This window comes from Peromyscus eremicus, chromosome 8a (genome assembly GCF_949786415.1).
Source record: "Peromyscus eremicus chromosome 8a, PerEre_H2_v1, whole genome shotgun sequence".
Taxonomy (NCBI): domain Eukaryota; kingdom Metazoa; phylum Chordata; class Mammalia; order Rodentia; family Cricetidae; genus Peromyscus; species Peromyscus eremicus.
Genome location: NC_081423.1, coordinates 69,068,581 through 69,095,401, shown reverse-complemented (window position 1 = coordinate 69,095,401; position 26,821 = coordinate 69,068,581). Strand labels below are relative to the sequence as shown.

General features: G+C 37.5%; 1 protein-coding gene across 1 annotated transcript in view; it reads left to right on the top strand.

Moving 5' to 3' along the window:
* Positions 1-26,821, top strand: part of Brip1 (BRCA1 interacting helicase 1) — a 135,948-nt gene that overhangs the window by 33,231 nt on the left and 75,896 nt on the right. Inside the window, exons 6-9 of the mRNA XM_059271415.1 lie at positions 7,388-7,678; positions 12,876-13,097; positions 15,695-15,894; positions 21,825-21,957. Coding sequence (XP_059127398.1) covers positions 7,388-7,678; positions 12,876-13,097; positions 15,695-15,894; positions 21,825-21,957 — 846 coding nt within the window. The remainder of the gene's footprint in view (positions 1-7,387; positions 7,679-12,875; positions 13,098-15,694; positions 15,895-21,824; positions 21,958-26,821) is intronic.

Genomic DNA, 26,821 nt, shown 5'->3' with positions numbered 1-26,821 from the left:
ATCTACATGATCTTACTTTCAGGCCAGTCAGGACCGCACAATGAGACCCTGTCTCACAAACAAACAAACAAACAAACAACCCCCACACCCTCACCCCCACAAAACAAAAATCTCCATCAGTAGGATGACCTTGAATTTCTGAGCCTTCTGCCTCTTCCTCCAAGGTTGTACAGTTACAGGAGTATGTGTTGGGGGTTGAACCTAGAGTTTTGTCTATGCTAGGCAAGTACCACACCACAGTCCCCCACCTCGGGCTCCCCCATATATTGTTTACCACTGTGATTATTAACTAGAGTAGTCTTTCCTAATTCTCTACTTAAAGTTTCATATTTTTATCTCTACCTTCAACTTACTTGGACTTTGTAGAGAGAGTTACATTTAGGTCATACTCGTTCAACATTGCTATGTTGTATATATGTTCGTACATAAAGTTCTAGTTCATTTTTATGTAAGTATATATTTTTCATTGGTTGGGAAACCCCTTATTAATTGTCTATTCTGTTGAAAGACTCATCATAGTTTTCTCACTACTAAATCAAGTTGGGCATGATGGCTCATACCTGTACACTCAGCACTAGAGAGGCTGAGGCAGGAAGATTACTGTGAATTTGCAACCAGCCTATGCCAATAGTGAGTTCCAGGCCAGTTTCAACAGAGTAAATACCCCGACTCAGGAAAAAAAAAACAACAACAACAATGAGGCAAATCATATCCCTTGTGTAACAGTCTTAGTGTTTAAAAATTCCTCTAACATGCATACTTAGACCCTTGCTGGGCCTAAAGATTTTTTTTAAAGATTTATTTTTAATGTGTATGCATGTATCTGTGTGGGTACAATGCACATGAGTGCAGTTGCATGCAGAGGCTAGAAGAGGTTATTAGATCTCTGGAGCAGGAGTTACAGGCCATTGTGAGTCAACTAATATGGATACTGGGATCCGGATTCGGGTCCTCTGGAAGAGCAGCAAGCACATTTAACCACTGAGCCATCTCTCGAGCCCCCAAAGAACTTACGTATCTTTGATTTTACTAGGTTGCCAATGTGTTCTCCAAGGTCGATCTGCCAGTTTGTGCATGGGTCTGTCCTGTATGAGAGCTGTTCCAACATCCAGTCTGGTGGGCGTAAAGGGAAATTGTGGTCTTAATTAGCACTTTCCTAATTACTGAGATGGGCTAGACATTAGGTTGTTAATCTTCTCGAGTATTCATCGGTCTTTCCGCTTTAGTGTGGTTTGATTTCCCTGTTCCTAGCTATCCATCCACTGTGTTTGCCTTTTTAAAGTGTAGTTATCCAAATCTTGTGTTTCAGATACCTTTACTTAGTTTTATGCATTGCAAACATCTTAGTCTCTGCCTTCCTTTTTACCTTAGTTATCTTGGGAGGCATCTTCTTGCTGCTGCTGCTGCTCTCTTTTTTTTTTTTTTTTTTTTTTTTGGTAACTCTGGATGTTGACTGTTGAAGCTAGGCAAATAATCTTCCATTGAACTATAGTACCCAGACCTTTTAAAGTTTTACTCTGAGGTAAGGTCTTGCTAAGTTGCCAAGATGGTCTTGGATTGGTTTGCAGTCCTCCTGCCTTAGCTACAGGGGTAAGTGTATTATAGAGGTTGTAGGAGTCCAGGGACCTACGGGAGGTATCTCTTTTTTTGGTTTTTCGAAACAGGGTTTCTCTGTGTAGCTTTGGAGCCTGTCTTGAAACTCACTCTGTAGCCCAGGCTGGCCTCGAATTCACAGAGATCCACCTGCCTCTGCCTCCCAAGTGCTGGAATTAAAGGCATGCACCACCACCACCCAGCTGGAAGGTATCTTTTTAAATAGAAGTTTTACATATTAATGAAGTTACATTTTCAATTATTTTTGCTACTGGTTTATTATCTTAAGAAATCCTTTCCTGAGGCTGGAGAGATGGCTCAGCAGTTAAGTGCACTTGTTCTTACAGAAGATTCAGCTTAATTCCCAGCACTCTGGATCCAGGGGATCAGATGACCTCTTCTGACCTCCCTAGGCACCAGGCACACATGTGATAAATGTACATACACTCCGGCAAATCATTTATACATATAAAATAACAATAAATAAATAAATCCTTTTCTAAGGGGGTGGGTGGCTTTAGAGGTATGTTCCTATAATGCTAGCATTCTGGGGACTGAGGCAAAAGGATCAACTTTGAGACCATTTTGGGTTACATAGAGAGAGAGTTCAATCTTAGCCTGGGCTACAAAGTGAGACCCTGTCTCAAACAAACAAAAAAAAAATTTTCTCACATTTGAATCACATGGATTTTTTTCTTTATTTTCTCTTTCTTTCTTTCTTTCTTTCTTTCTTTCTTTCTTTCTTTCTTTCTTTCTTTCTTTCTTTTCTTTCATTCATTTTTTTTTTCTTGAGATAGGGTTTCTCTATATATCCCTGGCTGTTCTGGATGGAACTCACTTTGTAGACCAGGCTGGCCTCAAACTTACAGAAATCCACCTGCCTCTGCTCCTGAATGCTGGGATTAAAGGTGCCCAGCGATTTTATAGCCTGCAAAGCCTGAAATATTTATACTCTGACCCTTGAACTATGTTTGCTAGGGAAAAAAAGTTTGCTGACTGTTGCTGTAAATCATTTCTTAATGGAAAGATCCTCCTCTCCCACTCCTTTGTTGTATTTAACATGGATCTTGATATAAAATACTTAATTCAAACAACAAGTTTAAGTAATTTATGAATTTAAGTATATAGTTTATCCTAGGAATATTTTGCAACTGCATCAGAAAAATAATGCACACAGAACTAACTAGAAACAATTTCTTAATTCATGAAACTGGTATTGGTAAACTCTCCAGACTACGCCTTGTAGAGCAGTTAGAGAGAGAAACCCTCTTTGTAGATGAGGCTGGTGACCCCTGTCATTGTCTTCTACTTGGCTTGGTAGAACCAAGGATTCTAAAGTTTCTTGACTGAATGGGTGAATGAAATGGGATACCGAGCGTGAAGGGCCTCATTCAGGGACAGCTTTAATAAGTGGTAATTATTAATATTGAACCTCTCAGGATATATATTTGTTGCTTGCAGATCAAGTGGCTCAAATATTTGCATAAGATGATTCTTTGACTTCAAAAAATAGTAAATTATCCCATGCTTTTGCTTTTAAAGGGTAGTCATTTGATTATTGGAGTATCTTTATCATATTTAATTCACTTTAAATTAGAACTTAAGTATCTATCAGGCTTTAAAAATGTGATATTAGGCTACAGTAGTTTGTTTGGGGACACTGGGTCACAGTCCTCCAATGGAAACAGTTTAAGTTATACTTACATACTCAGTGAATGAGTTATGCAAAGAAATGTGAGTTGCTGTACTTAAGGAATTTGTAGTGGGTTGGAAAAATAGCTATGCATGCTGAAAGCTAGGGGAAATGTGAATTACTAGTTGTTTTTTTTTTTTAAATTTATTCTCCCCTCCACATAGTGGCTTTTCCTTTCCTTTCTCTCTCTCTCTCTCTCTCTCTCTCTCTCTCTCTCTCTCTCTCTCTCTCTCCAGAGAGGGAGGAGGTGGGGAGAGGGAGAGCACGCAAGCACAAGCACACACACACACACACACACACACACACACACACACACACACACACACGCATTTTTTTCAGACTGAGTCTCAAACTGTCTCCAAACTTGCTATGTAGCTGAGGATACCCTTGAACTCCTCCTGATCCTCCTGCCTCCACTCCCCAAATGCTGGATTACAAGTGTGTGCCACTACACCTGGCTTAAATATTTATTTTGTTCATAATAAATATTTTCTTTTTGGTCTGCTTTGGGGATTCAATCCATAGCCTACTTTTAGAAGTTATGTGGTACACACAGTAGCAGAGTAACTGGATGAATTCCCATTTTCTCTGTGGTCCTGTTGCTAGATGTTTCAATGTATGTAACATCAACCAGTGCCGTTTGTTTCCTGCCTCAGTGTTGACAGTGAAATTAACTTCTCTTTCCTAATTTTCCTTTTCTAAAAATATTTCATAGCCTTGCTCATTTTATTTTTCAAGTAATTAGGCATACTGTTTTGCAGGGAGTGTATAGGGAAAGTTTGGAGAGAGCTGTGATACTTAAGCAGTTGATGTTTTAGTATGTTACACTTGGGGTTACTCATCACAGCTTTGTGCAAGGAATAGTGGAAAGACTGAGCAGCTGACATTTCTCTCAAAATCAAAACTTGTAATCCTTCTCTCTTTCAGAGAACTTAGGTATATCTTTATACAATAGGACAAAAGAGGAACTAGATGTTATTATTGAACACATAGAAAATGTTCTAAATATTCTTGGTTGCTAGCTTCCCATTCCCATTGAGAATTTTTGAGCAGGTGACTCCTGTCCTGTCCACGTGTGTCCCCTGTAATATTCTTTAAATGATACTGCTTTTGCTGCTGTGGATCTTGGATTTTATTGCCTTTTGTTAAAGTAAAGGTAGTTTCTAGAAGTGAAGAGGAAACCATTTTTACAGAGCTTGGTCATAACTCATTGACATTTACAGGTTATAGGGTTAACAAGTTTGGGGGAACATGTGTTTTACCTGTTGTCAGTCTTTAATATGCTGGATGAGAGTTAATAGTTTTTTATTTTGTAGTGATAAAAATTCTGTAAGTTTAAAGAGCAGTAGCAAAAAGCAGCCATTCTATGAAAAAGTAAGCCTGACTATTTGTTAGCAGAGAAAATAGCTAAGGAGAGCTGCAGAGCGGCCTCCTTTTACTCATCTGATGGTTTCAGTACCCTAAGTCCAAAGGTTTCAGAGAAAGGCCGTAAAGTAGCAGCTTATTCATGGGTCAAGGAGTATTCTAATCTTCTGTCATTGCTATTATCCAGATCCTATCTTGTGTTTTCTTTCAGCGTTGAAAGTTAATAATTTCAATACAAGCAGCTCCTTTTTGTTATTAGATAAATGCTTACTTAAAATCTTTTATTCTGCTTTCATATCACTTTTCTATCTTCAAATACAATTTTCTCAGATCTTTTAAGTAGTACCCTCAATGGAAGATCACTTTTAAAGAAATAATTATTTAGTAGTACATGGGAACAAGACATGAGTGTCTTAATTTCAGTCTTCTGTTTTCCTTGCTTAACTACTGCCTTAAGACATCTGCCTTGAATTCGTGGATGCATAATTATTTCAGATCACTTTAAAAGTTAACAAGCAAAACACATTTCAAATGAAAGTATCTGTGGCTTATACTTTTCTGAATTAAAAAAATGTAAAAATTGGTGGTATCTAAATCTATCCTAGTTTAAAAAAAATATATAATCATGAACTTTTGTTAACAGAGCTACGATATAACATTTTAAGATGAGAACTGAGTTATTGATGCCAAATTCACCCATCTTAAAATGTAGAATTTTCAAATCAAAATAACAAGTTGTGAAACTATTATGGTAGTATTTCCTTTTTATTTGAAAATAATTATATGAAAGGTGTTTGCATATATGTGAAGGTCTGTAAGTTAAATACTAAGGTATTTCTGTACTTTCTTTTTTGAAAGGGAGTCAGGAAAAAAGGTAGATTTAAAAGCAGTCCGTAGTAAATATTAAGTGAAATTAATGTTGAAAAGTATTCTCCCAAAAAGGAGTTTCCTAAGCCTTGAGAGCCATTTTAATTTTGAATTTTTTTTAGGGTTCTATATAATATATCCATATAGGACAAAATGATTTAGTGGGCCCTAGCAGTGTAATAGTCCAGTAAATTCAACAGCATTATAGGAAGAGAAATAGAGTAATTGAGTAAAAAGTCTGAAGATATGAAAAAGTAAACTAATTCTGTACCTGTAGTTACCTTAGTTCCTTAGTATGTTAATTAACTAACGTGGTCACTACAGAAACCAAAAAACAATTCAGTGCAAATATCATGATATAATTTGCATTCCATTTTCTCTGTGAGTATAAGTTGTTAGATATTGCAACATATGTAACATAAACCACAAGTCAGCTGTTTCCTGCTTGACTGTTGACAAGGGCCCCATTCATAACTTCTTTTATCCTTTCAGTGAATAAGTAATTATTCAATATAGAAGGCAGGATATTTGGAACTGGCTATTTAATGTGGCAGCACTCTGTAATGAAATCTGCTGTTACTGGCAACCTGAGAGGGGAATGTAACAATTCCAGCATGACTGTAACTTTATCTGCTTTGACTGAATGTTTATTTGGCACATCAGTGGACCTTTTATCCCTGTGAGTGACAGCTCCAGAAGGGTCACATTTACATCCATTCTATCATGTATTGTAATATTTAATGGCGGACAAGGTTGAGCGAGACTAGGAGTAATTTGAACTTGCTTTCCCACTGAGCAGAGGCTAAAAGACAGCTTGATCTCCAGTATTGTGGTGTAACATACTATGACTTAGCATTTGTTTATGAAGGCTAATCTTACTGATTACAGTTTTTAATGCAGTGAGTATTTGTTCTACAAAACCGAATCTTTCCAGTGTAAATTCTTCAAAATGAGTGCGCTGCTCACCTTTTTCCCTCAGTGATTGTTTCACAGCATTTCTCTTAAATGCAGCTTCATTCTGTTTCGTTTGGTGGAGGACTTGAAGCTTTGAAGGGGCTATTAGTTAAGAATCTGTGAGTTCTCATAGCATTAAACTTGCAAAAAAGGGGGTAGAGGGCAGAATTTGGAGGCAGGAATTCAAATCAGGTAAATTTTAGACTATTCCTGAGGTTCCTTTGCTGTATTAAAGAGATGTTTACATGATTTCATTTATGATACTGAATTACTAGTGAGCTTGTCCAGGGCGAGCTATTCTGGTCACAGTTTTTCTGATGGGTTTTCATTTCACATATGTAATTGGATTTCAGACATACTTCTTCCATGCAAACTACCTGTTTTTACTCACTGTTGAATGTTGATATTTTTGCATTCATTTTCATGCCTTTGCTAGAAAAGAATTTTCTTGACTCATTTTGTAGTGGTGCTTCAGATTCAACTTGTTATGTCTATTCTTCTGTTAACTGCTTTTCAAATACTTTTTAAAAACACAGAATATTTGAGCCGTGCTGTGAGAAAAACTAGCAGTTCTGTAATGTCACAGTGACCCAAGAGAAATTGAAATGATCTTCCAATGTGTTGTCATTTAAAAACGATAATTTTATAAAAGATAAGTGTTAAGATGTGCGTTAAACGTTTGGAATTGACTGTGTAAGAAAGAATGTAAAGATGGAAGCATTGTTTATAGCTTTGAGAAGATAGAGAACTAAATGTGAAGAGTGTGTAGTTTCTTCAGTGATGCATTTAGAGACTGTACTATCTGAAAGCGTCTTGGACCCTTAGGATCCCTACTTAAGAGCTTTGATCTGAGAGGTGTCACAGTGTGTGTTGTGTGGTAGCCCAGACAATTCCTGTTTTCTTTCCTTGTTTCAGTTCGATGGCCTGTGTTCTAGGTGCTGCTGTTCTGCTAAGCAAGGACACAGTGAAGACTCTGCAAACACTCTGAAGAAAGATCACGGGGGACAATCCAAGAGACCCAAAATTTATTTTGGGACCCGCACACACAAGCAGATTGCTCAGATCACTAGAGAGCTCCGAAAGACAGCTTACTCAGGGGTCCCAATGACCGTTCTTTCCAGCAGGGATCATACTTGCGTTCATCCTGAAGTAGTGGGCAACTTCAACAGAAATGAAAAGTGCATGGAACTACTGGATGGAAAACAGGTGAGTAAAGTACTTTGACGTAGAGAAAAAAATAAGACTGAAAAGATTGAAATTTCTTGATACGTGTTCTTTGTATTTTTCTAGTGATCATTAAATAATATGAAAACCAAATTAATTGCTAGCTTTGATATTTCTTGAAAAATATTTTACCATAAGAAAATCTTAATTCACATTTAAACTGATAGATTTCGGTTTTTAAAACTTATAGATATATTTAATTCCATGACATTAATTTCTGTTGTATTCATATGTAATCTTTTTATTTTAAATCCATCTACCCAAAATAGTTGCACATGAGTGATGTCAGCTGAGAGGATAAAAAATGTTTTAAGAATATTATCTAATTAGATCTAATCAGCATATTTTATATATTTAAAAACTTCAAAATAAGTTTAAACTGAGCAAATTTTGAAATTTTTAACATTGAAATACATGATTATTATAACTTATAGTTCTAATTAGTACAAATTAAAAAAATTATATGAGATTGTTAAGTTTAAAACTATGATATACATGGTTTTAAACTTTTCTAGGGAAATTGGAGTGGTATGAATTTTTAGGATGGGTAGAATGAGAGAAGACTTGCTTTTGTAGACACCATTTTAATACTGGACAATATTATTTTGGGAGTCTGTGTTTGGTGTAGCTAATTTGCTTGAAAATTGAAATTGTAAGTATGAGATTGTACCCCGAAATAGTCAGTGAATCGGTATATAAAGTGAGCAATGATAGTGTACTTTGAATTTTTTTTGTCTTCCTATTTTTTTTTATCAGAGTTGATTCTACACAAAAGACTGTGACAGTCCCAAGAGTGTTGTTCCATTGATGGATCAACTCCTACCATAGAATATGAATAAATTATCTTTTATTGTTTTTTCTTTTTTGGTTTTTTTATTTTAACCAGATGAGATTTTACTCAGGTTTTTTTTTTTTTAATGCCTATTCAAGACATATTTTAATAGCTATTTAGCTTTATGTAGTATAAGTGAGGGATTCAGTGAACAAGTTAGAGTGACTTGTTCAGGGCAAAGAAGAGAATATAGAGTTATCCAGTCAAAAGCACTATTGCAATTCTGTAGTGTTTTTGTTGCCGTTTAAGTTCTTTCTAACTAACTAAAGAATTCTGTGGAACCTCTTCACTGTATATGCTTTAAAGGGACTGAAGGAAAAGGTTTTTGTGGTAAACTGCAAATACCATGTTCAAGTAAACCTTTTTCCGTGAGTGGCTAACTGCTCTGCTAAACTCAAATGCTGGCTGCCGTCGTCATTATATATTTTTAAAATCTTTTTTCACTTGTTCTTGATAAAATCATTATGCATTTATAGGAAATATATAAGTTAAAATATATTGGTAAAAGCAATGAAAAAATTTAAGGCAAATAGTCTTATTTTGTATAATGTTCTAGAATCCTTCAGGACTGTTTGTGTTTGATCTTTATTCTCAGAAGTTTGGATCATGTAAAATAAGTTAGTAGACTTGGATGTTCAGCACTTTCCATTGGCTTGAAATGAACAACTGTTTTGTTTTTGAATATTAGTGATGTAAGTGAGCAAAGATAGCTGCTGGTGGCGTGCTGCGTCCTGGCTCCATGTCAGAGTGCTTACCTCCTGGGTGCACACGAATGCTCTCTCTCTTGTTCCCAAGCCCTCAGAGTAATTTGGTATTGTAATGAGGGCCAATTACAAAGTCGCCATAGGTGTCTGTGTTTACTATGGCTGGTTTACCAAAGAGAAATGATAAATAGATAACTGACATTGAGTGAAAAGAGTTTAAAGTGTGATAACACTCCAGCCGACAGACGCCCTCCTGGGTTCTGTTACATGGATCAAGGGATGAGCTTTGGGCTTCACTATCAGCCTGCACAGAGCTGTCGTTCTAAGAGCCCTCAAAGGGTAAACTTTCTGATTATTTGGCTTGATCTGAAGGCACATGTGTTTTTGTTCACAGTTTCTTTTAAAGTGCCCTCCATACTGGAAAGATAGTCTGTTAAAATTATTTTTTTTTTTTTGTTTAAGAAAAGAAAATTAAAGTTGAGCCTGGAAGGCAAATTCTTTCAAAAGTTGTAGATATAGACTGTCTTGTTTTTTAAAAATTCAAATGAAGCAGTTGAGACAGCTCAGAGGTTAGAAGAACATGAGCTGCTTGCTCTTCCAGAGGATCATGGTTCAATTTCCAGCACCACATGGCAGCTCACAACCGTCTGTAACTCCAGTTCCAGGGGATCTAATACCCTCTGTGGCCACATACAGACTGCTGCAGGCAACACACACTCGCATATAAAGTAAAAATAAATAATCCTTTTTTATTTTTTTAAAGAAAAGTATCTGGGTATTGTGGTGCACACTGGTAATCCCAGCCCTTGGGAGGCTCATGCAACATTGCAGATTTAAGGCTAGGTGGCTGCATAAGAAGAGCCTGCTCTCCCCTCACCCAGAAAAGAAAAGAAATAAAGTAACACACAGAGTAACTCACGTACATGGCTAGAAGAGTCAGAGCTAGCCCAGTTATGACAAGTCCTGTCACCCAGCTCCTTCTGTCCTCTAACCCTTCACAGAAACCACTGTATAGTTATCTGTATTTTGTCAGAACATTTAAAAAACATTATTTGCTAGAGTATATATGCATATTTATTCTTTAAGCAAGGGTACTTTACACAAACATAGTCATACTTTCACACATTTGGTGACTATCTTTCTCATTATAACATCATTAGAGAACCTAACAAAGGGCACACTCACTTAAAAGGGTGTATCATTTGGTTTGTTTTGAAACAAGGTCTCATTATATAGCCTTGGCTGGCCTGGAGCTTACTCTTTAGACCAGGCTCACCTCAAACTCAGAGATTCTCCTGCCTCTGCCTCATGAGTGCTGAGATTAAAGGCATGTACCACTGTACCTGGCCTTAAAAAGGGTGTATCTTTTAAAAAATTACTTAACATGTCTGCTGTTGGTCATAAAATTGAGTTTAGCTACAAGTGTTTTGTTTTGTTTTGTTTGCTATAAAACTCTGCCATGTATCTAATTTTTATTATCAGTGTACATTGATGATAAAAATCAGAATTTTGAGGTTATGGCAAATTGCCCATTATTCAAAGCTTTTAGCACTTTTATTACTCAAGGCTTAAACTTTTGTTAAATATTTTTGTAATGTGACTATTAGTTTCATATATTTTATCTATTCATTTATGGGAGTCTGTGGGAGACCAGCTCCAACCTGCTTCCACCTATCAAAAGGTTCTTAGTTGGAGGAAAGAGGAATGAGGAAATATCAGATAGAAAGATAGACCTAGACAATAAGGAGAAAGACAGAGACACAGTATAGCTTCAGGAGGGCCTGGGTCAATACCCAACCGCCCAGAGTTTATTCAAAAAGGCTTTTTATAATATGCTCAGGGGAGAGGCAAAAGATCTCCCCCTTGTAAGATCAAAGCACAATGTACAGCCAAGTGTAGACCCTTCCAAACACCTGGTAAACACGCCCGTGGTCAAATCATCTCATTATGTAGCCCTACTGGGCAAAGCAAGCTCAGATTCTCTGACCCTGAGTAATTTGGGCCCCCTCATTCATTTGCCTATTTAATTAACTTATTATTTCAGTTGTGAATGTTGCTATGGAGTTCAGTAGACCTTAAACTTATTATCCCCCTGCCTCAGGCTCCCACGTGCTTGGGTTACAGGCACTGCCACCATGCTGGGCTAATTTTATGCATCTTGGATTTTTTTTTTAATGTATGTGTGTTGTCACACTACATGTGTGGAGGCCAGAAGAGGGCATCACATGCCCTGCCACTAGAGTTAAGGTGGTTGTGAGTTGCCATGTGTGTGCTGTGAACCAAACCCAGGTCTTTTGCAAGAGCAGTAAGTGCTCTTAACACTGAGACATCTCTCTTGCCTCTGCTTTTATACAGTTAAAATTGATATATGATATATGACATTCATACTTGGAGTGAGTTATCAAATTTTTAATTTTTTATTAATACTTATTTATTTATTTTTTTTACTTCCAGTAACATAATAGCAAAGACATTAGTAGATAGCAGCAAAGAAACAGGAATTACTGTGGACCCTCTGTTGAATGTTCGTACAAGGACTGGAGATGGCGACTCAGTAGAGTGGTTACCCTGAGTGCGTGAGGCCCTAGACTCAGTGTCCAGTACCACACACACAAGGCTATTCCTTCAAAGAAATGTTATACCTTGACAGAAATTATAAACGGTACAAATCAAAACAAGATTTTGTTTTTTTACCTTTAAAATACGCAAAGATGAGCCTGTAGAGATGGCTCAGCTATTGCAGTGCCTGCCTTATGAGCATGAAGACGGTCTAAGTGCCTGGTGTGGAGGAAGCGAGTTCAGTTCTGGCACAGTAACTCAGTGTGCATGTATGAGCAACAGTGACATGAGATTTTCCTGATAGCACTTTGTTTTTATCTTAATGGTGGGTCATTTTATAGAGATGTACCTTTCTATACATGTGTATAGAAGAACTAGGAGATACATGAAGATGTTAATAGTATATGCTTTGAATAATATAATTTGGAATTTAGGGGGTACTCTTGTGTTTTATGAATTTTTTGTAGTATCCTTTTTATTTTTTCCCCCCAGGATAGTCCTTCTTTATTTCCTTCTCCTTCCCTTCTTCCCTTTTTTCTCTCCTCTCCCTTTCTTGTTTCCTTACTTCTAATATTGTCACATGGCTTAAATTTGAAAAGAGACAAGAGAGCAGTAGAAATTTTCTCCCTAGGCCTGTCACCTAATTCTGTTCTAAAAGCAACAAGAGACACCGTTTCTATGTCCATACTTCCAGAAATGCGTCATGGCTAACGGCACGGCTACATCAAACAGTTGAAGAATGTTTTTTTCGTTTATTTTGTATTGAGAGTTCTTTCTCATTCTGAGCCAACTACTACAGTTTTTTTAAATGGTTTTGAATATTGCCTGTAATTCCAGCTACTTGGGAGGGTGAAGCAGGAAGATCACTTGAGCCCAAGAGTTCAAAGTCAAATGGGTAACATGGTGACATTCCTATGTCTTGGCAGGAAAATAAGTTTGCCATTATATATATAGAAGTATTCGTTTTCTTTATAAAATGTTAGCTTCTAGTTCTAGTAATCTTTTTAAGGTTCTGAGATAATCTTACTTTATTAATTCTATTCCAAAGTTGGCTCATACTTCAGTTATGTCTGTCTTTTTTCAGGGAAAATCCTGCTATTTTTATCATGGTGTCCATAAAATTAGTAATCAGCAGACATTGCAGTCTCTTCAGGGGATGTCCAAAGCCTGGGACATAGAAGAGCTTGTCAGCCTCGGGAGGAAACTGAAGGCATGTCCCTACTACACAGCTCGAGAGCTGATAGATGATGCTGACATAATCTTTTGTCCCTACAACTACCTCTTGGACGCACAAATAAGGGAAAGTGTGAGTACATATGAAATTAGAGCTCTCCCTACTTAGGAGATAGAAGTGATGAATGTAAAAGCTTTTAGATGTTTTATGTGTATTTTCCTCTATATTGAATTGATGGAAACAGAGCATTGAAAACATGTCCTAAGGTGAAGTAAGAGGTGATTTCCAAAGTCATAAACAGTTAAGGCTCTGACTGAAACGGAACTGTAGCGTGTCCCTCAGACTTGACTGAGTCGCTCGGCTGGGATGGGCTGTCTGTGATGCTTTGTGACATCCCTGGTTCAATCTCTGAGACGCCAATAGAACCCTTACAGTTGCCACTGTCAGAGATATGTCTAGACATTGCCAAATGTCCAAATTTCCACGGTGGAGTAAAATTGTCCCCATTGAAGACCATTATATAACCATTGTTCTCTTCATTCATGGGGACAAGAATTATTTAAAAACTTTTCTCTGGGGAAAAAAAATAACTGTTTTGAAGAGGTTATGTTGAGAGAATATGTACCATGAAAGTTGTGCTTTGTGAATTTTTCAGTAGTGAACTTTAAATTTTATTTATTTGCCTAGTTCTTATAGAGATTATAATTGCTATAGTAAGACAAAGGGTAAACAAGTTGGCGTAGCCAGTTACTGCTTTCTTTAGGTGTAACTGTACTGTTCATATTAGCATTCAGTTTCTTTATAGGTTTGTTGTTGTTGAGACAGGGTTCCATGTAGCCCTGATCAGTCTTGAACGTGTTACATAACTGAGGATGACCTTGAGCTTCTGGTCCTCCTGCCTCTACTGCCCAAGTGTCAGGAGTTCAGGTGCAGGCCACCGTAGCCAGCGTTTGTGGTGCTAGGAGTCAAACCCAGGGCTTCATGCATGCTAGGCGAGTGCTATGCCAACTGAGTCATAGCTCCAGCTCCAGCTTTTTAAGTTCAAAATTAATAGGCATTTACACTTTCATATATTTTATTTCATGTGTATGAGTGTTTGCCAGAATGTATGCCTATGTAGCATATGTATGAGGTGACCATAGAAGCCAAAAGAGGGTATTGGATCCCCCATAAACTGAAGTTACAGTTTTGAGCCCTCATGTGGGTGTTGAGGATTGAACCCAGGTCCTCTGGAGGAGCAGCAAGTGCCTTTAACCACTGAGCCTTCTCTCCAGCCTCAATAAGGCATTTTATTTACTACCATACACTATTCTCTGCTGCTGTACCATTATTGGTTAGCTCTTAATTAGGTATCAGATACAACAGTGTTAATGAGGGTAGCCTTCATAATGTCACTTTCCTTCTATCATCCCCCTACTTGAAAATGTATTTCTCCCTTTGCTCTGGGTGGAGTTTATATTTAAGTTCCATCTTCAAGATGCTCAGTAGTCTGACATAGAACTGCCCTTTAAGCCTTTACTGAAACTCCTGAGTGGAACCCTTGAGTACGCCTTAGAACTGCCTAGGGATTCCTGTGTTTCTGTTTAGAGTACACCTGCTGAAATGCTCTGCCTTGCTCCTCTCCTCCTCGGAACCCCTGCCTTTTAACCTCAATCTAGTTCTCCTCCATATTTCTTTTTCAGTCACTCCCAGACTTGTGCATGTTATTACTTTCTCAAAATAATTTATTGGAGGTTACTTTAATAAAATTCCCTTGTTTCACTATTCAGGATTTTCAATTGCAAGTTACACAACCCTAACTCGAAAAGAGCTTAAACAGAAATAGTGGGCTTTCTCTTCATTATGACGGCTTCGTTCTTAGGAAGTCCTTTTTTTGTGGGACCAAGGAAAACCACAAGCAGTTAGCTAGTCTGGAGGAAAGAACATGAGCTTGCATGCATCCCTCCAGTTACTCTTTTGGCCCAGCTTAGATGGCATATCCATTCCTAAATCTGACCCAGTTTCTAACCACAGAACTTTGGAATACTTTAACTGATGAGCCTGGTTCTGAGCTTTATTTTACCCTTACTGTGAGAGACAAGATGTCACTTGATCTGCAGATTAGTAGTCTCACCAGCATCATGCTGGAGAAGAGCAGTGTTCAAGATAAAGGGTCATAGGTCAGGTACAAAGGAGACAGACATATACTGTGCTACTTCATGTTGGGTTTTTTAGGAATCATTGAATCTGCATTCTTGTTTCCCTTCTAAAGGTTTTCTGCTCAGGGGTAGGGACGCAGCTCATTTGTTAGAGGGCTTGCATAGGAAGCCTGAAGCCCTGTGCTTAGCCACAGCAACACACACACACACACACACACACACACACACACACACACAAGTGTTTGGGAATCAGTGTTAAAATTGTACTGAACGCTTCTTTACTGTATAATTGTATACCCTCTGTGTAGCCAGTGGTACCTTCATCCATGCTCAGTTGATAGGCACATGCTCATTGAGAGGTTGGTTGCCAAGTGTTCTCAGAGTGAAAACGGTGAGCTCTATGGTATAGAACTGGTATCTGGTAGATATTAGTGCTTCTGAAGTTGTTTTAAGGCTTGGGTATCAGTTCTTTAATGTAAATTGCACAAGCAATATTGGCCTACATTATGAATTTTCAAATGAAATCTTTTGCCTGTTACTGTTAAATTCATTTTGTCAAATGTTTTAATATAAAATTATTTTATCTTACAGATGGATATAAAGCTGAAGGAGCAAGTTATCATTTTAGATGAAGCCCATAACATTGAAGAGTGTGCTCGGGAATCAGCAAGCTACAGTGTAACAGAAGTTCAGCTTAGGTTTGCACGGGATGAGCTAGATAGTTTGGTCAACAGTAATGTAAGGAAGAAAAGCCATGAGCCCCTACGAGATGTGTGCTATAACCTCATTAAGTAAGAATTGTTGTCTGTCAGTGTATTTGTTTGTCTTTCTGTGTTGCAGATAGGTTTTATGTCAGGGTACTTTCAAGTTAGTAAACTTAGGGACTAAGATGACTCAGTGGTTGAGAGTGTTTGCCCTTCCTGCCCAACACCCACATCTGACAGCTCACAATCACCTGTAATTCCTACTCCAGGGATCTAATACCTTCTTCTGGTTTCCTTGGGCACCTGCACACATGTGGCATATATTCACACAGATACATATACATACACAACTGTAAGTTAGTGAACTTTGACTAACCAGGCTATTTGGGAAATGGGTTGTTCTTCACCAGTTTAACTTTTTTTTTTAAAGCTAGTCATACTTTCTGTCTTATTCAAAAATCTAATAAAAGTAATTGACTTCTAAAAGTTAATAATTTCAAGAACTCATTTTCAATCCAGTAGAATAATTAAATAACAGAAATTAAGAATTTTAAATTCGGGCTGGAGAGATGGCTCAGCAGTTAAGAGCGCTGGCTGCTCTTCCAGAGGACCGGGGTTCAATTCCCAGCACCCACATGGCAGCTCACAACCATCTGTAACACCATTTTTTTCACACTGACATACATTCGGGTAAAATACCAATGCATGTAAAAATAAGTAAAATCTTAAAAAGAAAGAAAAGGAAGTTTTAAAAATTTAAATTCTGGGTCAGAGTCTTTTGTTTTAGATTTATTTTATTATTTTATGTGTATGAGTGTTTTGGTTGCATAAATTATGTAAGTGTACCACATGAGTGCCCGCTTAGGTCAGAAGAGGTTATTAGATTCCCTGGGATTATTAGAGTTATAGACGGTTGTGAACCACTGTGTGGGTTCTAGGAATCAAACCCAGGCAAGAATAGTCTCCTAGTTAGGGTTTCTGTTGCTGTAGTGACATATTATGACCAAAAAGCAAGTTGGGGAGAAAAAGGTTGATTTGGCTTCACTTCTACAATATAGTCATCATTGAAGGAAGCCAGTACAGGAACTCAAACAGCAGAAACATGGAGACAGGAGCTGATGCAGAGGTTATGGGGGAGGGGGCTTCTTACTGGCTTGCTCCTCATGGCTTGCTCAGTCTGCATTCTTATAGAACTCAGGACCACCAGCCCAAGGATGGTACTACCACAATGGGCGGGGCCCTCCTCCATCAATCACTAAGTAAATGCTCTACAGGCTTTCTTGCAGCCTGATCTTATGGAGGCATTTTCTCAATTGGGGTTCCCTCCTCTCACGTGACTCTAGCTTGTGTCAAGTTGACATAAAACCAGCCAGCACAAACAGCAAGTGCTCTTACCTGCTGTGCCAACTCTCCAGTGTTTCCTGGTTTTCTTTATGACATCATCCTCCAATCCAAGTCTGATTCTAGTTTGGTGGGTTTTAATTAATGGGGAGATTTCAATAATTTACAAAATAGATTTAGTACAGATTATACTAAAAATTACATTATTTTTTCTCTCCTACTGTATTCTAGAATCATGTTATCTTAAAAGTTTTCTGACTACATCTCATTGCATGCATTGTGACATTTTCTGTTTTCCTTATTGTATACATTTAAAAATTTAAGTGTATAGTCACATTGTTTGAACATACTCTACACATATTTAGTAAAAACTACCTTCATCCAACCCCTTATTTGTTTAGTCCTTGTTCTTCTAAACAAGGTTATTCAGGGAGGGCATTTGTGTATGTGTGTATATGAGTCAATATAGATAAACTCTCTTGGTTCTCATTTTTCCCCAAATGATGGCATGCTATACATAGTATTTATTGCATTTGACTTTCCATTTGACAGTGTATTTTGTTTGACCTTGGTATATGAAAAAGTGACATCCCAGAGTAGTTTTCACTTACATCTCTCTCAATATGAAAGAAATGAAACATCCTTAAGGGCAGTTTATAGGTTCCTTTTGTACCAACTATTTATTGACATTTTTCTTGATCTTGTTGCTATGATTCTCTCGTTGGTGTATAGAAGCTCATCGTATAATGGGGAATCAACCTTCTGCATACAGTAAGAATTGAAGAGTCCTTGATCTCTGCGCTACCCACTTCTGTCTACACACACACACACACACACACACTCACACACACACTTGATCTCTGCGCTACCCACTTCTGTCTACACACACACATGCGCGCGCACACACACACACACAAATATATATAAATATATATATATATATACACACACACACACACATATATATGTATATATATTTTACATACTGATTTCTCTGTGGTATGTGTATTGGAGACACATGTGGAGGTCAGAGGGATAACTTTGAAGAGTTGGTTCTGCCCCTTCGTATTTACACGGGTTCCAGGCCTAGAACTCAATCATCATGTTTTCATCATTAGGTGACAAGCACTTAGTCTTATTTGCCCTGTTCATAGTATCTTTTTCCAGGTAGAATTTTGTCATTTTTTTATTTTACAACATAATTTGTAGTCCACAGTTGATTCTCTTTTTTCAATTTATATTCATCATCCATCCTGGTATTGTTCTTGTCAAGGACACCAGTGATCTGCCACCAAATCCAGTGGCTATTTTTCTGTTATCTTAACATCTCAGCAAGGTTGGACGTTATTGATGAACAGCCTCTTGAAAAACATTTTAAAATCTTTATTATTAGTGTTCTTGTGTTTGATGTATATGTACGCATGTAAGTGTGTGCATGCGGTAGTGTATATGTGGAAATCAGAGGACAACTTTTGGGAATTAGTTTTCTCATTTTACTGTGGGTTTTGCAGGTCAAACTCCAGTCATTAGGCATTCATGGCAAATGCTTTATTTATTCATTCACTCATTTTTAATTAAAAATGTGATTAGTATGTGTGTGTTTGTGTGTGCACTTATGGCAGTATATACAACTAGGCTCAAAGGACAACTTGTAGGAGTCAGTTCTCTCCACCATGTGAGTTTCAGGGATTGAACTCAGGTCACCAGCTTTGGTAGCAAACACCTTCACCCATTAACCGTCTTTCCATCCCTGAAAAGCATTTTGCCTTAGCTTCTATGAGGTCTCTGGTTTTCTTCTTACATTCTTCCTTAGTGTTGTTTGATGTCTAAAAGTTGGAATGCCTGAGGACCTGGTCCTAGGGCCTGATTTCTTTTCTAGCTCTCTATTCAGCTAAATTATGTAACCTAGAAATATAACCTAGAGTAGGGCTTCTTAAAGTTTTTCCACTCATGACCCCTTTTTGTCTAATAAACCATAAAGAAATACTTTAAAACAATTCTTTGGTATTCATGTGATTTTACTAATTTGTAAAGACAAAAGCAAATTTGTATGCTAATAAGGTAGATGTGTTTGTTTTTACATTAAAAATTAAATCTTGGCTAAATATCGGATAATGTAAGATATAGAACATCTTCAACTTTTAAAAATTATTACATTTTATGTGTGTGTGCTCGTGTGTAGATCAGAGGACAGGTTTCAGAAGTCTGTTCTCTCCTTCCACCATGTAGGTTCTTGAACTCTTGTCGTTGGGTGTGGCGGCAGCTAAGTCATCCAACTGGCCCATCTTCAACATTTTTCAGCGTTGACTTATAGTTTGATTTTATAATCATCTGTGCCAAGAACACTGCTTCACATTTATATGTAACACTGGATATCCAGTTCCTCAGTTCCTTCCAGTTCTTCAAATGGCAGAGTATATTTAACAGCATTTTGGAAACTGATGGAAATTGTGTTCTAATCCCAAGCCAAAATTCATTGAACAGTTTGTCATGAAACTCAAGGTGGTAACTCAAATGGGACTTTTAAAATCAAACATTTAAAACAATATTATCCAAATACTTAAATGCTAAGAAGTAAAGGTAGAAAAATACTAACAACGTTTATTTTTCTTAATTGGACTATTGTGTTTCTGAAATCTTTAAAAACGCCACAGTCTTTAAGGTGTAGTGCTCCTGGCTCTGAGAAGTTTCACGGCGGTGTTAGTGGCTTTGCATGACTGCATGAGCAGTGCAAAGGTACACATTGTGTGTTCTTACCCAGCACTGCCGTAAAGTCACACAGTGCGGCGTGGACAAGTGCTGCCGCAAACACCTGGATTTTAATTAGTTAATCAATCCTTACTTTTATGTTTATTGTGTGTGTGTGGTTTATGTATGTACGTGCACTTACAAGTGTGTGTGTTTTTGGTAAATGATTGATGACTGTCTTCCTTGGTTACTCTCCACCTTACTTTTTGAGATGATGTCACTGAATTTAGAGGAACTTACCCATTTGGCTAGCCACTGGGATTTGTGTATCTCTGCCACCCCAGCTCCAGGGTTACAGATGTGTCCTTCCATAATTGCTTAAGGACATCATACTTGTGCATACCAACACTGAGCCATCTTTTTCCCCTTCTCATACCTTGAATTCTTTTGTGTTTGATTGTGAGTTAGTTTCTGGCCACTGTATGGTCCTTTGCTTGTTACCAAAGTTTTCACAACTTCTATATTCAGTTTCTTGACCTCCATATGGGGTTGTAACCCACTTTGAGAGCTGTGGGTTTGCCTATTATCTACAGGACTGCTGAGCCCTCAATCTATGTCTCTGATTCTGACCTCTCTCTGGAGTATGATTTGCATAGTCAGTTATTTTATATGTAAGAGTGTGTGTGTGTGTATATATATAGAGAGAGATAGATATAGATATCGATAGATATCTGTTAAGATATCCAATGTATTTCAACTTTAAATCCAGAATAAAGTTCTCCGTTTCCTCTATCTACTGTCTCCTCACCCTCCATATTCAGTCTTTCACATCCAAACAGAGCCTGTCAGTTCCTCAAATCAAACATCTAAATATTGTGCCAGTTGTACAGCGTGTTCCAAATCCATGTTTTTTTTTTTTCACTCTGTGTCTATGGTGATCTAGAATATTGTGATAGCTTCCTAGTATGACCCTTTTCTTTCTCCTATAATCCATTCTGCCTTGGGAGTTGGAATCATCCTTTAAACTCTTAAAATACTCACTTTCTTATTTAAAACTCTATTTTCAAACTTTGGATAGAGCCCACATTTCTTATCCTTGCTCTAAACAATATAACTCCAGTTTATCCCTATAATGTTGTTTGTACCATTATCTATTATTGCCCGTTGTGATGACCATACTGGTTTTCTTTCACCCCTCAAAGGAGCAAAGCTTGTTAACTTTGCACCAGCTTTTCCTTCTGTTTTGAAGCATATATATATATATTTATATATTATTATCCCTCCTGGGACTGGCCACTTTTCTGCATTCAGTTGTTAGAAAATCATTTCTAGGAGAGTATCACAGACACTCAGATTAAAGTAGCTACCAACTTGTGATTAACTTTATTTTTGTGTTTATCACTATTCCCTCCTGTGATGCTGTGGGAATTGAACCCATGGCCTGATGGATGCTAAGCAAGCACTTTACCCGTGAGTTCTATCTTTTGCCTTGATATTTCCTTTCTTACGTATTTGTTGCTGTGTTTATTTCTGGCTCTCTTTAGTAGACTTTAATTTTCATAAGAATAAGGATTTTGCTTATTTTGTATACTGTCATAACAACTTCTACTTGGATCTTTGGTATAAAATTGGCATCCAAGCAGTTATTAAGTGAGTGTACATGGAGCATAAATATTTGTTTTGCATTTATTTTTATGTGATTTGATATGAACACCTTATACCTGGTTGTTAGATGTAAGTAAAGCACTGTGAATCCACAAAAAGTCTCACACTTGTTTCTTTCTTAGTAAAATTACTTATACTTATGTAAATGCTTATTTTACAGTATGAAATGTTCATTTTAGAGGTGTATAAATCCATGCTTATGTCCTAACAACTTCAAGGAATGTATACAGACCCATATATGAGAGTGATAATTTTCCAGTTCTGTTGAGGTAATGCATCTAGGGTGACACTGGTTGACAGAATTTTTTTTGTTTTTGTTCTAGTTGGCTAGAAACAAATTCTGAACATCTTGTAGAAAGGGACTATGAATCGTCTTGTAAAATTTGGAGTGGAAATGAAATGCTCTTAAATTTGTACAGAATGGGCATCACCAATGCTACTTTTCCCGTTTTGCAGGTAAGATTTTTTACCTCCCCATGACATTCATTTAGTCAACTGTATGTCATTTAGGAGTGATTTAAAAAAAACAACAACAACAACAAAAAAAAAATCCAGGAAATAGTTCAGAATTTTAAAAACTAACAGCTTAAAAGTTGCTTTAAAAATTTCTTATCTAAATCTGATAATCGTTAGGTGATGACACAAATAAAGTATTATTTAGCTTGAAAAAAAAAACTTTAAAGGAGTTATTCTTTATCCAGAGCTAAAAGAAACCAATATTTTTAGGTTGTGAATGTTTTGTGTCAGTTATAATACTTAGAATTTCAGAAAATGGAAAGTTCATATTTTGTGTACTGAAATAGAGATTGGAAATTCATGGAGAGATGGTTAGACCTTTAGGAACCTCATTGTGAGTATTGCTTTTGCACATTCTTCTGGATAGAGGATCCATACTTTTATCATAATCTCAACTCTGTCCCCCCATTAGCAGGAGGTATAAGAGTATTTTGTCCTTTTTGTTATTGTTTCTATTTAATTATCTAAACTAAGAGACTTTATTTTTTTAAGAGCAGTTTCAGATATAAAGAAAATTTGAATGGAAAGCTCAGAATTCTCATGATAGTATCATCCTAGTCCCCCCTATACACACACACACACACACACACACACACACACACACACACAAGTCCTGCCTATTGAGAGTAGAGTCATGGGATATACTTGTTACAATTGATGAATCAGCACTAATGTGTTATTGTCACCCAAAGTCCACAGGTTTCCTGACAAATCACTCTCCATGTTGTATAGTTCACCTGGGTTTTGCCTAGTCATTCACCATGATGGCATCATACAGAATATATTCACTATCCTAAAACATTCTCTATATTGTACCTCTTCATACCTCTGCTGTACCATTTGACAACGCATCTGAAACTTTTTGGCAAGCACTGATTTCTGATTCAATAGTCCTGTCTTTTCTAAAATGCCATGTAATTGGAATCATACTGTATGTAGAATTTCCTGTAGCAATATGTGGTTAAGTTCCTTCCAAGTAGAGTGTATGTGATGCACAGACCCAGGACCTGTGCATCTTCTATAACCTTTGATGGCTTGTTACCTCATTTCTTTTTGTCACTAGAAAATATTTCATTGCCTGTATAGATCACAGTTTGTTTATCTGCTCACTGATGAGGAACATATTGGTGGTTCCCAGTTTGGGGCAATTATGAATCAAATTGTTAAAAATGTATGTCCTTGTGTTTTTGTGTGGATATGGCTTTTACTCCGAGGAAATGCTCAGATGCATAATGTTTGAGTTCTCTGGTAAGAGTACTTTTAGCTTCAAAAAAAAAAAACTGTTTACTGAACTGTCTGCATCCATTTGCTTTTCCCTGGATTCCTGTTGCTTCACATCTTCATCAGCAGTTGAAGTTGAGGGCATTTGGAACTTGAGCCATTTTAGTGCTTGTCTACATAGTGATATCTGACTTCTTTCTGGTTTTCTTTGGTTTTCAGTGTAACTCAGTCTGGTCTTGACCTTCTGATCCTCCTGCCTATACTTCCCAAGTGCTAGGATTCCAGGACAAGCCAGTAAGCGTGGCTTCTCACTGTTCTTTGAATTTACAGTTCCCTGAAGGCAGGATATTGAGTCTCTTTTTATCTGTTCACTTGGCATCTAAGTTCTTTGGTCTTAGTTAGGGTTTCTGTTGCTGTGATAAAACACCATGACCAAAAGCCACTTGAGTAGAAAGGGTTTATTTGGCTTACATATCCCAATTATGCAGTTCATTGAGGGAAGCCGAGGCAGGAACCTGGAGGCAGAATTGAAGCAGAGGCTATAAAGAAATTCAGCTTATTGACTTACTCCTCATGGCTTACTCAGTCGGCTTTCTTACACCTCCTGGAACCACCTGCCCAGTGTGGTCCACCTGGTAGTGAGCTGGGCCCACTAGCATCAGTCACTAATCAAGAAAATGCACCACAGACTTGCCTACAAACAACCTGATGGAGGCATTTTCTCAGTTACGATCCCTCCTCCCAGATATGTCTAGGTTGTGTCAAGTTGACAAAAAACAACCAGTATGTTTGCTGAGGTGTTTTTATACCTCATGCTCACTCTTCAGTTTTTGTTGCATTTTTGGAGTTTTCCATGTATTTTGAATACAAATCCTCGATTAGGTAAGTGTTTACAATTATATTTTCCCAGTCTCTGCCTTGCTTTTTCATCTCATTGACAGTGTCTTACACAGAGCAGAAGATTTTAATTTCAGTGAAGCTTATCTTACCTCTTATTTTCCTCCCGAGTTACATGTTAGGTTTTATATTTAAGAACTCATCATCAACTCTGCAGTCATCTAGATTTGCTCCTGTTTTTTGGAAGTTTTATGTCTTCCAGTTTACTTTAGGTGACCCATTTTGAGTTATTTTTGTGGAACTTGTAAGGTCTAGTTAGCGTGATATGCAGTTAATCCATCACTATGTGTGGCAAGGTTTTCCCTTCTCTGTTGGATTTTCTCTGTTTCTGTGTTGGAGATAGTTGACTGTATTTGTGTGGGTTATTTCCAGGATTTCTGTTGTGCCCCACTCATCTGTCTGCTTCTTCCTTTGCAAATACTACAGTGTCTAAACTATTGTGACTTTGTGTTAAGTCTTGAGTTGGGTAGTACCAGCTCTCTGCCCTTCTCCAATGTTCTGTAGGCTGTTCTAGATTTCTTGCCTGTCCATATAAACTTTAGAATTCGTTTATCAATATCCCAAAGCTAACTTACTGGGGGTTTGTTTGTGATTACATTGACTCTATAAGTCAATTTGAGCAGAAACTGATATTTTAACAATATTCTATTTTCTTGGTGTAGGGTGAGGTCTATGTTTAATGAGCTAAACCTAGGAGAGGGATGTCAGAAAGGGTTCTTTTTGTTGTTTAAGATTTATTTATTTTGTATGTGAGTGTTTGCCTGTGTGTATGTATGTGCATCATGTGTGTGCCTGGTGCCTGTGGAGGTGAGAAGAGGGCATTGTATCCCCTGGGACTGGAGTTACAGACAGTTGTGAGCTGCTGTGTGGGAGCTGGGAATTGAACATGGGTCCTCCAGAAGAGCAGCCAGTGCTCTTAATCACTGAGCCATCCTTCCAGCCTTGGTTGGTTGGTTCGTTCTTTCTTTCTTTCTTTCTTTCTTTCTTTCTTTCTTTCTTTCTTTCTGTTTTTAAATAAGACTAAATAATATTGTATAATTTGTTTTTCTTTTTTTGGAGATAAAGTCTTACTTATGTAATATAATATGGCCTTGAACTTGCTATATACCCAAGATGGCCCTGAACTCTTTAGCTTCCTGCCTTTACCTTCCAGGTGCTGGGAGTGCAAGCATATGCTACCACATCCAGATTGCGTGTGTTTTATTTTATATTTTCTTCATTTCATTTTTCACTAACTGTATTCTTACTTTTCCTCCTGGGAAGATTTGTAGGCTGAGGGATTCTTGGGGCAAGAGTGAAATGGTTGATAGTAGTAACCTATACTTACTCTTCAATGCATCTGCTCCTGGATTTTTATTTTCTTAATTTACTGTTCCTTAAATTATTTAAATTTTACTTATCAGGCCTGAGGTAGGTCTCAGTAGAGTCCCTGTGATTCAAGAGTCCATGGATATATATATATGGGTGCGATTGGGAAACAGACTCACTAATACAAAACAAGGTAGATGTGCTACAGATCCACTGCTGACCCAGCTTCCATTTTCCTAAGGTGGATGGGGACCAACTGCAAGGCGCTTTCTGCCACCTGACCCCGTCTCCTCATCCCAAGAGAGAGCATGACCCCCCCCCAAGCGATCATGTTCACAGACAAGACCCCGCTCACAGAGTCAGATACCTCAAAAGCCATTGGTTGAATGGAAGAATTTCCATAACACTTCCCCCTTTTTGTCTAAATAAGAAGGTTCTAAACCTAATACAAAGTTATATATAATAAGAACTCTCATCAAGTATTGTCTAGAAGAAAGAAAAGATAATAACATAAACAAATATGGAACTACAACCAATAAGAACAACATCAAGCAAGAAACACATACTAAATGTCCACGCCAAAGGTAATTGGCAAATTACAGAGATTACTCCATTAGCTGTCCTGTCCTAAAGAATCTAAATCTTGTACCTGATATGCTCTTAGCTAAGATATAAGAGGATTGTAACTGTAACTATCTAGTCTTCAACCCCATCAAAGATCTGAGAAGGAAAATAATATTACCTAAGTAAGCAGGAAAAGCAAGCAAGCAAGTTCCGAAACATACAAGGTATGACAGAAACAGCTGGCTGCCTGTACAGTCACCCAATGTTTCTCCGCAACATTGGGGCATCCATTTTTGGCTACAGGCCTAGAATATCTGAGAGACCATTTTCAGAAGCAGGAAAATTTGAAAGACTGTCCTACTCTGTCTTGGCAAGGCTCAGCAGTCGCTTTTCCTGTGTCCTGCTTGTCCAGTGTGCTTATTGTCAGCAGTCAAGGCAAGGGCAGTTCTTTGCCCAACAGGCCATTTTCGCCAAGAAGAAGACAAATTTCATATGGAGTATTTTTGATGCCCAACATCCTCTCAGGAGTAGATTGGTGCTACAAGGAGCAGTCGTGTCTCATGTCAACAGAGTTAAATGCCATATTCTCTAGGTCTATGAAGTCTTTGAAGATTACCTGTCCATCTGACATATATCTCTGTATATCTAGAAAGGCAAACTAATGTGACTATAAATATGACAAGCCTGAGTGACTATTAACCTGTAACTCATTAACCTATATAAGTTAAAGACTAAAGCTTCATATAATAAAATTAAACAATCTGTAAACAGATGTACAATATAAGTACAATGACCTCGAATTTGTGACAGTATA